The sequence below is a fragment of the Microtus ochrogaster genome, chromosome 6 (genome assembly GCF_000317375.1).
Source record: "Microtus ochrogaster isolate Prairie Vole_2 chromosome 6, MicOch1.0, whole genome shotgun sequence".
NCBI lineage: Eukaryota > Metazoa > Chordata > Mammalia > Rodentia > Cricetidae > Microtus > Microtus ochrogaster.
In genome coordinates this window covers 3173762-3189049 of record NC_022013.1, presented here as the reverse complement: position 1 = coordinate 3189049, position 15288 = coordinate 3173762, and the positions used below count along the sequence as shown (strand labels likewise).

Below are 15288 nucleotides of genomic sequence, written 5' to 3'. Positions count from 1 at the left end.
TTTTTTTGCTTTTGAGCGGTAGAAGTTCCTTAGATAGTTAGGATATTAACCCTTTATCAGACATAATTTGCAAAGATTTTCTCTTATCTTATTTGTTGGTTATTTCTCTTGATGTGTAAAACCTTTAAAGGTTGAAGCTGTGGAAATAGCTTCAGTGGGTAATGTGCTTGCCACACAAGCAGGATGACCTGCATTCAGACCCTAGAACACATGTTTGAAAACAAAGCAAACAAACATACCTAGGCACAGTAGCACTCACCTGTAATCCTAGAACTGTGGGGAAGGAGACAGGGGATCCCTGGGGCTTGCTAGTCAGACAACCAAGCTTGTCCAATTTGTCCCAGGCTAGGAAGAGACCCTGTTCCAAAGAAAAAGAGGGATGGCTCAGGAGGAATAATCTGAGATTGATCTTTGGTTTCCACATGGGCATGCATGCACACACATGTATATATGCACACATGCACACACGTACACATGTGCACGAGCACACATCCACCCAAAGAGGGCGCTCCCGAACACATCCTAACCCATGCCCAGGGAATGACGTCACATGACAGTGCTCACATCAGCCAATACTGAGGAAGTGTCCCTTGTCCTCTGCCACTTGCCATCATCTAACCGTGTGATCGTGCTGAAGTTGGGGAGACACTCATCCTCTGTCGCGTAAGGAGAGAAGAGACCTTGAAGCACCCGCAAGGGAATATTCTGTCAGTCCTTAAATGAGACCATGAGAGGAAGTATGGAGTCCTGTCATCAGTGGTTCCACATGTGGCCTCATCCAGACAACTCCATAAACCCAGTGTTCCCACAGGAGGCCAAGGTGCCAAAGGGAGTGGACAGAAGCTGAGCCTATCCACGCAATAGCCTATGGTACTCACTGCCATCCTGGGGGAGTTTGGCAGAGAGTTCTCCATTTTCTAGTAGCTTCATATCTGATGTAGGAGCATGAGAAGGCAACGGCACCATCATACAATGTAGAGATAGCCAGAGTCAGGGTAGGGATGTGGCCTGGTTGGTAGAGCACTTGCCTGGCTCAGAAGCCTTGGGTTTCATCCCCAGCGCTGCACAAAATAGGTGTGGTGGCTCACACCTGTAATACCTGCACTTTGGAAGCGGAAGCAGGAGAGTAAGAAGTTCAAAGTCAGTATCAGCTATATAGCAAGTTCAAGGCCAACCTGAAATACACGAGACCGAAATAAGTGGATGAAAGGGGAGTTACCTTGGAGTTGTACAAAGGCGGAATTTCAGTGTTAGCGGAGAGGGATTGGGGTGGCCTTTAAATAGAAAGGAGGGAACTTCTAGAGGGGATGATGAACAATGGAGAGCCAAGGCTTGTCGGCCTCGTGCAGGAGAAGGACATCTAACAGCTCTGAGAGGGAGTGGTGACCTTGATCTCGTGGCATAAAGAGCCATGTGCCCTGCTTTTACAGCTCTCAAAAGCCCGCACATCTCCTTAACCAAAGATGCTTCTAATTGGGAAAGAGCTGCCAACAAGTCTACAGAGTTCTACATCCGAAACCTCTAGAACAGCAGTTTTCAGCCTATGGGTCTCGACCCCCAAGGGTGCATACCCTGCATATCAGACATTTACATTCTGATTTGTAACAGTAGCAAAATTACAGTTATGAAGTAGCAATGAAATCGTCTTATGGTTGGGGGTCTTCCCCGCGTGAGTGGCATTAAAGGGTCACAGCATTAGGAATGCTGGAAACCACAGATCTAGAAGGAACTGGGGAGATGCTCAGTGGTTAAAGCACTTGCTGCTCTTGCAGAAGACTGGAGTCAGTTCCCAGTGCCTACATCTAGCAAATAAGGTTTCCATGACTCTGGGCCTGCAAACCCCTCCGGTTCTAGGGGATTCATGCCCTCTCTAGCCTCTTTGGGTACCAAGCATGTACCCAATACACACACACATATATATGCAGGTACTGACACAACACAACTGATAGACAGACAGACAGACAGAGAGATTAATTCAAGCATGGTGGCATATGCTACCAGCCTGGGGAGGCAGACAGAATCCCTTGACCTTACTGGCCAAGGAATTGGCAAGCTCCAGGTTCATTGAGAAATTCTGTCTCCAAAAGAAACGGTGAAGAATAAGCAAGAAAGCGCTCTCTCTCTCTCTCTCTCTCTCTCTCTCTCTCTCTCTCTCTCTCTCTCTCTCTCTCACACACACACACACACACTCTCTCACACACTCACACACACTCACTCACACACACACACACACACACACACACACACACACACACACAAACACTCACACACACATACCCTTAGAAATGATCTCTCTTACCTCAGCAAATGGAAAAGTTTTAAGCCAAAGTCACATACTGTCTCTGTGTCCCTTAAGACACTTTCTGTTGAATGACCCTTCCGACACAAACACTGATTAAGGTCAGTTATCTCTATTTCTCTTTGCCTTCACTTGAAGGAAAGGGGAAAAACTGAGATCTCTAAATTTGAGTTTAGCTTTGTTTTTATTTTTGCATCAGACCAAATTTTCAGAGTGCATTGTCTCTTCAGAGCTGGGAAGAAAGACTCCAGATTGCCTTGAGGAGGGGAGTTGCTTCATTGTACTTTATTATAAATTAGATTTTTATCTTTATATTGGGGAACATATTAATAGGTTACTGTAAAGAGAGCGTGGAATCTCCTTGCAGGCTCTACAGAGGTTCTGAAGTCACCTCTCATATTTCCCATGATGCTGCTTGTCCGGAGGATGCTCAGTAAACCTACTGACAGATATACACTCAAGAGGCTGAAATCAGCGGTCCTCAATAAATTAACAAGGAGGAACACAGAGTTCTGAGAGGGCTTAATGAATCAAAAAGGCCTCACTCGTAAAATTAAGTAACCCTCAGCAAATGCAAACGAATCAAACAGTAATGGCTCGCCATCCGCATCGTGTGTTTGCTAAGCGCCTGGAGCAGTCTTGTCAATAAGCAGGGGCCTTGAAAGAGGGGAGGGGAGGAGAGGGCTGAGCCGAGCCTGCACCACCATGTAGATGACTCAGTGGTGACATTGCTGGTAGTAGAAATCTTTGCAGTAGATGGACTAATTAGCTTGTCCTCTAGGCCACAAAGTGGAAATGATCTGACAGTCTGCCCATCCTCTCAAAAGGTCTAACATGGCAGAAACGCAGCCCTGCGATGGAGAGATATACATATATGTGTAAATTTTAAGAGTGGTTTTGAGGCTTTGTTCATTTTTTTTTTTCTTAAGAATTTGGTGGTGTTCTCAGTTTGGTGGTTTGCTCAAAGACACTGAACTGGAACTGGGGATACAGCTCGGTTGATGTAAAAGGCTTGGAGGACTTGATTCCAGCCTCAGAAGAGAAATAAAAAGCTGGGTGTGGCTGTGAGCCTGTAATTCCAGTGCTAGAGGCAGCGACAAGTGGATCCCTGGGCTCTTTGGCCAACCAGCCCAGGTTGATTCGGGAATGACACCCAAGATTGACTTCTGGCCTCCACACTCACGTGCACACGCATACGTACAAACACACACAAGCACGTCCCCATAAAGCCGTTCAGTTGCTCAAGGGTCTAGATTTGAATTTGGCTTTGCTGTTTTCTAGTTATGTAGACTCCAAGAACCTTGGGATCCTTGTGATATATAGGAAGCCTAATAAATAATATATGGATTGGGGATTAGCTCAATGTCTGGCCCAACCAAAGACTTTGTGAATTGGTATCGAATCCAACTATTTTATACAGAGTTTTTTTTTTTTTTTAGTTAGCAAATAAGGTTTCCATGACTCTGGGCCTGCAAACTCCTCAGCACTGACCACAGAGCCTGAGAAACGAGGCGGGGGTCGGGGGGGGGGGCTGTGACAGGAGAGGGGGCTTGCCAAGAAAGGCTGCAGCCTCGGGACTGCAAGGTCTTCAAATTTCCTGGAGACTTTCCCAGAGGCTTGTGCTCCTAGCTTCCTGCCCCAAACTGGACTGGCAGAGGCTGGTGTGATGAGGTTCCAAGGGCAGTGGCAAAGAGATGGCAGGTGCTAATTAGCCTCGTAGTTCTCAAGTGTCTATGTGCTTGTGGAAATAGAGAGAAAGGGAAAAACAAGAAAGAGAGGCAGGCTGGCCTCAGAAGCCAAAGCCATAGCACTAGCATCAGCAATAGCAGCTCCTGCGATGAACAGGTTAAGATGCATTTCCCAGCTGCAGAGATTGGGCAGTGGGTGAGTGCCCTTGCTGAACAGGAACTGTCTCCGGCTTTGGGTCCTGAGCACCAACATACAAGCCGAGCATTGCCTCCAGCACCTGCACCAGCTGTGCTGGGTGGTGGGGAACAGAAATCCCTGGGGCTTGCTGGCCTCCCAGCCTAGCTAAAACCAGTGAGCACAGGTTCAGTATGAGACATGTCTCACACGAATAAGGCAGAGAGTAGAGTGGCACAGCCAGGCATCCAGTGTCTTCCCCTGGCCTTGGTACACACACAAGGGCATGCTCCTGCATATACATTGCCCACACGGTTACATTCAGTAAATGAGTGACTGAGGGAACAAGTTAGTAAATTAATAAAGAATAAATAGAACGTATTTCCTCTCCAGAAATGAGATTTGCAAGTAATAGAACTTACCTTTGTAGATCATTTTTTTACATTTTTACATTTTTTTACATTTATAATATATATAATATATATAAAAGAAATATGTAAAAAACTATGTCTAGGAAAATAATATGCCTATTATTTTGTTCAGTATTATGTACCAGGAATTACAGAAGATGGGATGTCTGGTTCCACGTTACAAGTGAACAGTTGTATTTAAAGATATAAAATATTCATCTGTACACTGCCAGCCTTATTTTCTTATGTTTGCCGTTATGAAAAGGGAGCTGAGTATAATCCGTGTGCACAACACACACATTTATAGAGCTGTGGGTAATGTGGCATCTAGCCATGGAGGCATGTTTTACTGGAGGGTAGTACCCAGGGGAACGCTGATGTTGCTGTGACGTTTTTCTGAAATGGTGACTGCTGATGGATGAAGTCTCGAATAAACCAGTAGAAGGCACAGGAGTGTCTGCCCAGCCTGCCCAGCATGCAGGAGGCCTGGGCCCCTTCCCAGCACCGGACAAACCAGGCTTGTCATTCATCCCGCACTCTAGAGGTGGAGGTAGAAAGATCAGAAGGTCAAGGTCACCTTCATTTACCTAATGAGTCAGAAGCTGCAGCCAGGACTGCATAAGATTTCATCTTAAAGAGAAAAGGCATTTCTTGCTATATATAACGTACACTAATATTACAGTCCTGGACAATTCAACGTGCACACAGACGGCCTCTAAGAATTCTCTTCCCTGAATTCACATGAAATCCCAGCAAGGCATATGACCTAGATGGTAAAGAAGATGCTTAATGTATTCAGGGGCCCTATGTTCAGTCTCAACAGAGAGCAAATAAATGATAACCAAACAAACAAGAAAATACAAGTTCCTTGGGGGATGGCAAGTCCTCCTTGTGTACAATGTCTTGATGCCATTGCCATGTGTCCCTGGTTCTCACCTGAAATTTTTCCACAAACGTGTAAAAGGTTCTTGTTTACCCACTGCCTTAAAGAGGTAGAAGACCCCAGGAGGAAGCCAGGCACTCTACCAACTCCCCAGCCTCCTTTAGCCACGCGTTTTTTTTTTTTTTCATTTTTATTCTTTAAGGAGGAGAGTCCATGTCCACACTACACTTGTGGAGGTTAGGGAACAACTTGTGTGATCGGTCCTCTCCTGCCATGTGAGGATGAAACTTGAGCCATCATCAGTCCAGACCCCAAGTGCCCCTTCCTACAGAGCTTCTCAGCTGTCCTGGCTACTTGACTCTTAAAACCATTAGGAAGGAGACTCACTCCTTCCTTTTCTGATTCTAAACTGCCTTTCCGAATTTTGTTTTCTGGAGCTGGAGAGATTGCTCAGTGGTTAGGAACACATGCTGCTCTTCCTCCTGACACCCATGTCAAGCAGCTCGTAACTGACTGCCTGTAATTGTGGCTCCAGCGGCTCTCAAAACCGTTCCTGGTTTCTGTATCTGTCTGCACATGTGCACATGTACACATAGATGCCCATACATTTTAAAGTCAGTGACCCTCATGTTCTGGTGTTGCTATGATTACTTCTGAAACCATCTGAAAACTCCTGAGTTCTCCAGTGGCACAGTTTCCCCGCCATCACCCCATGTGCACTGTTCCTCGTGCCCGTGTGCTTTTCCAGCAGCAGGTTTGTCTGTTACTGGGTTTAACTGTATAGTCCCAGGCTGGCTGCAGATTTGTGGTTCCTATGCATACCTGCCAATTAAAGAAATCACAGGCATCCCTGGCTATGGCTTTGGTCTTTCTTTTGGTGTGTATGTGTGTGTGTGGGGGGGGGTGCTTTGGTCCTTATTGTGATTTTCTGTGAATACCTGTCCATCCTAGCCCAGAGAATAGATACTAAATTTATGGAGGTAATTTTGGCTGAGAACAAGTAGTCCTTAAGAGCCCAGGATAACTACAGAGGAGCGTTAGCTGCTTTTCTTATTTATGTGACACATGAACTAACAAACAGCAGCGTAGGAAGAGATACTTTGGCTCACAGTTTGAGGGTACAGTCCATCATGGCAGGGAAGGCATGGCGGCAGGAACATGCAGCAGCTGGTCACGTGGCATCCACGGTCAGGAAGCAGAAAGATGGATGCTGTGCTCAGCTCACTTTCTCCTTTTTATTCAGTCTACCGCCTTGACCCATAGAACGGTGCTGTCCACATTTGGGGGGCTCATCCTTAATCAGCAAGATTTAACCCCCTTACAGACTCCTTATGTCTGGAGGTTGGATCCTGTCAGGCTGACGAGCCCTATCAACCACCACAGAGGCTACAGGCCCTTGCTTAGTGACAGAGCACCCCTCCTGTACACAGACCCAAATTCAACCCAGCACCACCTGTAGGAGCCTCTTTGCTATGACATTGTTTTATTTCCAGTGAGCTTCAAAAGTTCCACCCATCACTATTTTTTTTTTATCTGCCTGTTTGTGGGTTAGAAGGTTTTGATTGCTACAGGAAGAACGGAAACGCCTTATCTCCTGTCTGAGTTCAGCTCGACTCGTGAAGACAGCGTTTTGTCTAGCCCGGAGCTTTATCTGAGCAGTCCTGCAGATGTGAAACTAAGATGCAGCATGTCCTCTGTCTTTCAGCTGACGTCTCAGCACCCGTACGCAGAAGTCTTCATCGGCCGCCCACACGTCTGGACCGTGGATCTCAGCAATCGAGAAGAAGTGGAGGATGCTGTGAAAGCCATCTTAAACCAGAAGGTTGCTGCTTTGCTTTGCTTTTATTTTCTCCCTGCCTTTGTTAGACCCGTAACCTAGAACTCGTGAAGAATGTTGCAGTCTCTTGCTTTCAGTAAGCAGAGCTTGCCTCCTGAATCGGACTCAGACCATAGTCTAGCCATAGCATCTGGCCTGAGGATCTCAAGGGGGCTCTGTGAGACTCGAAACAGCTGGTGGCAGATGTGGGTTTGGGTCTTATTGACCCTGCTGGTGGGCCTTCTGGGTTCCTGGGTTCTAGGCATGAAGGGCTTGACTTGACTCGTACTTACTCATATGATCTAAGAATGTCCTTGGAGAGATTTGCAAAACTAGGCTGCTTATGTTACCTTATACAAAGGGTAAAGTTTATAAAATTATTTTTGTTTTGTTGTTGGTGGTGGTGGTAGGTTGTATATGTGTGTTTGCACATGTTCCTATGGACACGGGGGCTTACACATGTGCTTTTTGACGCTCCACTTCCTTATTTTTCTTGAGGCATGGTCTTTCACTAAGCCTAAAGCTCATTTATTTGGCCTTGCAGGCTGGCCAGTAAGCCCCAGGGATCCACCTGTCTCCACCCCCAGCACCAAGATTATAGACATGCCCTTCCCACCCAGTTTTCACATGTGTGCTTCAGATCTGAACTCAGTCCTCAGGTCTACACAGGAAGCAGCTGAGCCATCTTCCCAGTCCTGTAGTTTTCTACAGTGTTTGCTGTTTATCTTTTCTACCTGAGCATTAGGTAGGATCTTTTTGACGTCACCATTCTACATCTTTCTGATCAATCCAGTAGGAACTGGTCAAGCACCTGTTATATACAGGGCCCCCTATAAGCTGTTCTAGGAAGGTAAGAGATGTTCACCTCCATCCTAGATGAGGCTGGCCACCCCGAGGGAAGTCTACCTCCTGGAGGACTTTAGTTTGCCCGGAACTCTAGCACCTTTCCCTTGGTTATTACCTGTTGGTCTATGTGTGCTGTGAGCAGATGGGTAAGGGCCGGCTCAAGAAGAAGCTCCTGAAGGTGGTTCTTTGTCCTGTCACCAACAACGCTGTTGGGCTCCATCTAGACGGACAGCTGGTGACTCCTCTCACATGAGATCTCCACTTCCCTTGCGTGTGGCCTGGAGACACTGCTGTCCGTGTGTCAGTTGATGCGGTGTAGCCCAGTGCCACCCCTCCTGTCTCCCCCTCAGATGTCCTAGCAGCCATCAGAATGTTTTCCTCGCTGCATGACCTTCTAGGGGTTTCCTGTCCTCCCCAGATAGTGTAAGCCCCTGTATAGAAACCACAAGCTTTTGTGATACTGCACATCCCGCTGTACCTTGTCTACCAGCTCCCAGTCCTGAGCTTTGTCTTTTCATGCCTTAGTTCACACTCTGGCTTAGGGATGCAGCTCAGTTGAAAGAATACTTGTCTAGCATGCACAAAGTGCTGGGATCCATCCCCAGTACCAAATAACCCAGAAATGGTAGCACATGTCTGATTCCTGCACCCAAGAGGTAGAGATGAGAGGATCAGAGTTCAAGGTCACTCGCCCACACAGTAAGGCCACCAACCTATGCTATATTAGACCTTGTCTCAAAGAAAAAAAAATCTCAGCCCTCCCGGGGCCACTAGCTGAGTTCCTTGATTGTAGCACTTGGTCCCCTTGCTTTTGCAGCAGGAGTTCTTCAGATACATTCTCACCTCATCTACTACAGACCAGTCATTTCTCCCTGCCTTCCCCAGAGCAGTGAGCACATGTTCATTCTGCAGATGTTGGCTAAATTCCCTGCCCTCAGTGCAGTCTGCCTAGCCCTGAGAGGCTGCTGAACCACAGCCATTGTCTGCACTCCCTACTGTCTACCTGCTAGCACGTGATAACGTCCACCCTTTTGAAGGCATGCTGTGTACTTTGCACTAACCAGGCAGTTTCCCACCATGTACCTCACCTCAGCTTAACAGAAACGGGTTTTCCTCCTTGCTGCTCTTTCACACATCGGGTACCTGCCATTTAGGGAAGGTAGATTGTTCAGGGTCTAAAGAAGAACACAGCAAGGCCTGAGCGCTGTCTGTCCAGTTCCAGGTGTGCAGCTCTAACACCTGCCAGGGCTCCCACTCAGGGGTGGGCATCTGTGTGAGTCAGTGGAGAGTCAGTAAGTGCCTCGTGTCCCGTGTCGCCTTTCATGGTGCCCTGTTGTTTCTGCAGGTTGAGCCGTATATGCCGTATGAGTTCACGTGTGAAGGGATGCTTCAGAGAATCAACGCGTTCATAGAAAAGCAGGTAAGGCCTATCAGAAGTCTGTCTGTCCTTTCTGTGAAGTCTGTCTGTCCTTTCTGTGTTCCACTTCCTCTTTCCCAGCTCTCACCTGGAGCCCTTCTCTGGCTATTTGCCTGCTTTGGAAAACGCCCAGCGGCTCCATGATGACTTATTGTCGTTTTTTAATGTTTCACTGACATTCACGGTCTCCCCAGGGAGCTAGTCTTCCTTGGAGTATTGACAATGAAAGGTCATACGGACACTTAGAATAAGGCAATAAGGCGTTCGAGTGGTCAAGACGGGGTCCTCCCTGAGCAGCCTGTACCCTGAGTTTCAGAACGTCACGAGCACTTGAGAAGGGTGAAGAACAGACAAGCGGCTCTCTGTCCACCCTTGATTTCTAACTCCTCATCCCTAATCCCCCCCTTAAAATAAAAGCAAGGATTAGGGTCTGGAAAGATAGCCTAGTCAGTGAAGCGCTTGCCTTACAAGTGTGAGGATCTGAATTGATTCCCAGAAACTACATTTTAAAAGCCATGCATGAATTATAATTATAATCGCAATGCAAGGGGAGTGGAGACAGACAAACCCCTGGGGTTCGCTGGCCAGCCAGCCTATCGGAGTTGAGATGTTTCAGACCAGTGAGAGACTGTCTTAAAAACAAGCAGAGCATGAGTAATGGCCTCTGACCTTGCCCTCTGACCTCCATATTCATGTGTGTATGTATCCATACACACATGAGTACTCATACATGCAGGAATCAAATCTACATTTTTGAAGCATTTCCTTAAGAGAATAAATGCAGCAACTCTAAACATGTTAGGACTCTTGAGCGGTTTTTGAACTGGGTCTCCTTCAAAAGGATCCTTCTGTGAAACCCAGGCATGTGCTCTCAGAGGTGGAGGAGGCAACTGCCATTGCAATCCTTTATGATGTTTTAATTTCTTGGACTTCAGAAGCAACATGGACCCAGAAATAGACAAAAGCCAGACCCCCTGTGGGTAAGGGAATCTGAACTTCTTACCCAGTCCAGACACAGGGGGTCTTCTTTATAGGGCAAAACAATGTTTAAGGGTGAACAAGGAACCTTTGCACAATGGGGATAAGAGCAGTTGAGCTGAAAATAGGAAGAGAAGGGGAGAAACATAAATGTAGGCTACCAGCCCAGAGGCCTTTCGAAGGGGAAGCTGGGCCTCTGGGACATGGTCTTTGGAGCAGAGCATCTCATCAGTTGGGCTGTGGAGGATGAGGCAGGTAACCTGAGATGGGCGAGTTGACATGCATGTGTGTGTACAGGTGCCTGTGCACATTTGCAAGTGTGCATGCTCATGTATATGTGAGCATGCATGCATACTTATATATGCAGGTGCACACGGCATGTGCACACATACGTGTAGAAGGCAAAGGACCACCTCAGGTGTCATTCCTTAGGTTCTGATCCATATGTGTCCATATCCCTGCTGCTGGGATTGTCAGCACTGACTGGCAAGTCCGGCTTTTCCCTTGAACTTGGGTCCTCGTGCTTGCACAACAGACGTTTTAGCAACTGAATCATCACCCAGGTCCAGCCTCCTGGGTCCAACTCCCGGTACCATGAGTTTTTGTTTCTAGGAATTGAATATTTGTTACTTATGCTCTCTGTGCCTTAGAAAAGAAGTAAAAAGAAAAATGCTCCTGAGAGCATTGCATGAGCAGTACCCAGGAAGTGCTGAGAGTAAGGTCTGACCCCGTGCTGAGGGAGAGCAGGCTAACCAGCATTGTTTAACATGCCGTGCTCTATGTGGTGTCTCGTGATATAATGATGCACACGGGGAGCCCAGCGTTTGTCATTGTCCTATTCATCACAGGACATAGAAAGAACCAAACTGTCATAGCCCTGGACCAGCTGTACCAGTGTGCGCTCACCCATGCGTGCACCACCTCCAAGGGATGGTTTCCATATTAATCAGGATCCCAGAGTACGACATGGGAAATATGTGTTCAGTACGAGAAAATGTTTTGCAAGAGGAAGAAACTGTCCTCATCGTGTTGATTGCGGCAGACTGTTGCAATGTTCTGCTTTAGTTTTAGCTACTGCTCTCCTGTCATGGCTAATTTAGCTTCATCACGGGTGCAGGGCAGGGAGGGGAAGATGGGTTTGGTACTCTGCACGGTTGCAGGCTTCCACTGCTGACTTTTTCACCTTGCTAAGATACAGGGTATGTTAGTGGCTTTTCTCGTTACGGCGACAAAATCCCCGATGAGAGCAGTTTTTAATGGAGGAAAGGTTTTATTTTGGCTCACAGCTCAAGGGTCTGGTTTGTCATGGTGGGGTCCAGTAGACGTGGCGGCAGAAGTATGAAGCAGCTGGTCACATTCCATCCATGGTCAGAAGCAGAGAGGATGAGTACTAGTCTCCTTTTTATTTAGTCCAGGACTCCAGCCCATAGGATGCTGGTGCTCACATGTAGAGTGGGTTTTCCTACCTCAGTTTACCCAGTCCTCTCTCACAGACATGCCCAGAGGTTTGTCTTCTAGGTGAGTCTAGATCCTGCCAAGCTGACAATATTGACCATCATGGGGTGGGATCTATATACTCTTTCGATCCACACAGTAAGGCTCAGGATGTGTCGGGATTAACTGCATGGTGGGAACTGAGCACAGCCAGGATTTGTTGAAGATTTGGTGTAAAGCCCTGTGATGCAGGTGTCCCATAGCTTGGCTTCCCCAGTGCTAGGATTATACTTTTTTAAGTGGGTTCTGGTGACCACACTCAGATTCTCATGCTTGTGAGGCAGGTACTCCACTAACTAAACCATCTCTGGGCATTTTTTATAAGACATCCTCCGAATTCCTCATAAATGAGCAATGACGGGGGGCTATTTTTAGTTTATCTCAGAAACTCTTTCAGACCCCAAATGTTTCCTGGGTGCACAATAAAATCCAAGACCCCTTTGGATCAGATCAAGTCTCCTTTTAGCTGCAGGCCTTGGATCTTAGAGCTTGGAGTGTTCATTATATTTTTAGAGTTTGCAGAGTATCTTCAAAGAGCAGCAAGGACGGAGAGAGGGTGGAGGACGGAGAGAGGGTGGAGGACGGAGAGAGGGTGCTCCTGGCGGGGGCGGGGAGCCTGGGGCTTGGAGGAGAAGGCTCCCACACTGGAGCCTTTATTAGTCGGGGCTCAGCTTCCAGAGTCCACCATGTGGGCTACATGTAACATGGGTACCTTTATCCCAGGACCCTTTCAAGATTTCCCCCCACCACACACACAGTTCCCCACAGCTGCAGGAACCAGATGAGGCTAAACTGACAGTCTTTAAGATTACCCCAGGTTTCAAGGTACAGTTAGGAGTCACTGCTGGGAGCCTGCTGGGGTGCAAGCCCTCTTCCCATGGGAGGAAGATCCTTGCTCTTCTCCATCCCTGGCCTGCCCCACTGCACTGAAACCATTGTTATGGCTTTGAAATGTTGTCATTGTCTTTGAAATGAGCACTCAGAAGGGGAGTGACTCCACCTGATAGGGAGTTAGCACGAGTTCCCGGTGATAGAAGATGAGTTGTGACTCTTCCCCCTCTGAGTGTGTCCAGGCTTGTGAAGGTTCCCATTCTGCAATATTTGGGGAAGTCACCGATTTACCTCCAGGGGAAACGAAGCAGCAAGAGAAGGGAAACTCATTTTCTGCTTCCTATAAAGATCTAATATACAGAGTGTGGCCAGAACAGTGGTTCATTTGGTGAGGAGACTCTTGCTTCCAACCTTAGCAACCTGAGTTGATCCGGCTGATGGAAGGAGATGATAAATTTCCACACATGACAATTAAATATGTACAAAATAAAACTAACTTTAAAAAAATGTTTAAATGCATATACAGGGTGGTCGGTCACAATTACATTGTTATTTGGTTTGAGACAGCATCTCATGCATCCCAGGCTGGCCTTGAACTTGTTATGTGGACAAGAATGACCTTGAACTCCTGGTCCTCCTGTGTTTTTACAAATTTTGGGGTTGCAGGTGTGTTACACCGTGCCCCATTTATGCATTACTAGGATGGAATCCAAGGCTTTGTGTACATTTTACAGGCTCTGTACTAGCTCAGCCCACCCCACCAAGATGTGCTCGTTAAGAACTGTCTGGTCACATGCAAAGCATTAGGAGGATACAGACAGGTGCTGCCAACCCCACTGCACAGCCAGCCCCACTCCCACAGCAGCAGCAGAATCAGCTCAAGCTCCCAGATTGTCTTGAATTCCCTGGGGAGTTTTCCAGAAACAAAGATAAGACCTTGGTTGACTCTGGAGAGGACTGGGGTTGGGCCAGCAGGGTGGTGACAGGAAAAAGGCTCACAAAGAGGTGAAGGAGGACACTGGCTAACAGTGAAAGTTGCTGGTGACCCTGCTCCCTGCTGTGTTGGCACTAGTAAGCAGGGCCTGAGTTCACAGCCTGCATCAGACTGCCTACTACGTCTTCTCTGAAACAGTGCCGATGCCACCTTCCCACTGTGTGGGGTTGGCAGATACACGGTCAAGGCTAAGCTATGTGTCTGACCTGGTAGCTCTTCTTTTGTTCGGAACCCAGAAAACAGCATCCAGCTGTAAAGAGGCTAAAGCAAGAGGCTCTTGTACTTGGGGCCAAAAGATTCCATGTCCCTAAGAACAAAACAAAACAAAAATTAAATCTAGGAATCTTTTGTTCAAAATACTTCCTACAAAACACCATGTAAGCGTTCCTAAATGATCAATATAGGGACTGTTTTCAATTTACAGACATAATTTATAGAGCATAAAACCCAATTCAGGGCCAGCAAGATGGCTCAGTAGGGAAAGGTTTTGCTTCCAAACCTAACTACCTGTCTTAGTTAGGTCAGGGGTTCTGTTGCCGCAGTGAAACACCATGACTGAAAAGCAAATGGGGAGGAAAGGTTTGTTCAGATTATGCTTCCACATTGTAGTCCGTCATTGAAGGGAGCCAGGACAGGAGCTCAAACAGCAAGAACCTGGATGTAGGAGCTGATGCAGAGGTCGTGGAGGGGTTCTCCATGCTGGCTTGTTCCCCGTTGCTTTTTTAGCCTGCTTTCTTACAGAACCCAGGACCACCACCCCAGGGGTGGCACCACCCACCATGACGTGGTCCTCCACCCATCGATCACTAATTAAGGAAATGTCTTATAGACGGATCTTAGGGAGACATTTTCTCAATTGCAGTTCCTTCCTATTGGATGACTCTAGCTTGTATTAAGTCAACATAAAACCAGCCAGTTGACCACCTGAGTTCAGTTCTCACAACTCACGTGATAGAAGGAGGGAACCAATCCCACAAGTCGTCCTGTGACCCCTGTGCACTGTGACAAGTCTACACACACAAAATAAAAAAAGCCCGCCCCCTACAATTCAGTTACTTTTTTTACAAGACATGCAGCAGGGACCAACCTAATTCTTTAACAAAACCTGTTGTCATTGTAGCACATCAATGCCTACGGAGTTCACACTCAAAGTCTGCACGGCAGTCAGGGTTCAGTCTATAGTTGCAAGAGCGTAGTAGGACTGGTCGCATGGCATCCACAGTGGGGGAGCAGAAAGAAATGAGCAGGAGGCAAGGCCAGATTATAAAACCTCAAAGTCTACCTCAAGTGACCCACCTCCTCTAGGAAAGATGCACCCCCTAAAAGTCCCAAACAGCCCCATCAACCAAGACTTGGAAATGTTCTCTACAGGCTTTGGCCAAAGCACTCAAGAGACTGAGGCAGGTGGATTACTCCATTACTCCAAGTTCAAGACCAGCCTAGGCTATAGAGGGAGA

General features: G+C 47.2%; 1 protein-coding gene across 2 annotated transcripts in view; it reads left to right on the top strand.

The window, feature by feature from the left end:
* Positions 1-15288, top strand: part of Mgat5 (alpha-1,6-mannosylglycoprotein 6-beta-N-acetylglucosaminyltransferase) — a 295861-nt gene that overhangs the window by 273422 nt on the left and 7151 nt on the right. For both annotated transcript variants that reach the window (XM_026779700.1, XM_013346690.2), the window contains exons 14-15: positions 7161-7277; positions 9463-9537. In XM_026779700.1, the coding sequence (XP_026635501.1) occupies positions 7161-7277; positions 9463-9537 (192 nt within the window). The remainder of the gene's footprint in view (positions 1-7160; positions 7278-9462; positions 9538-15288) is intronic.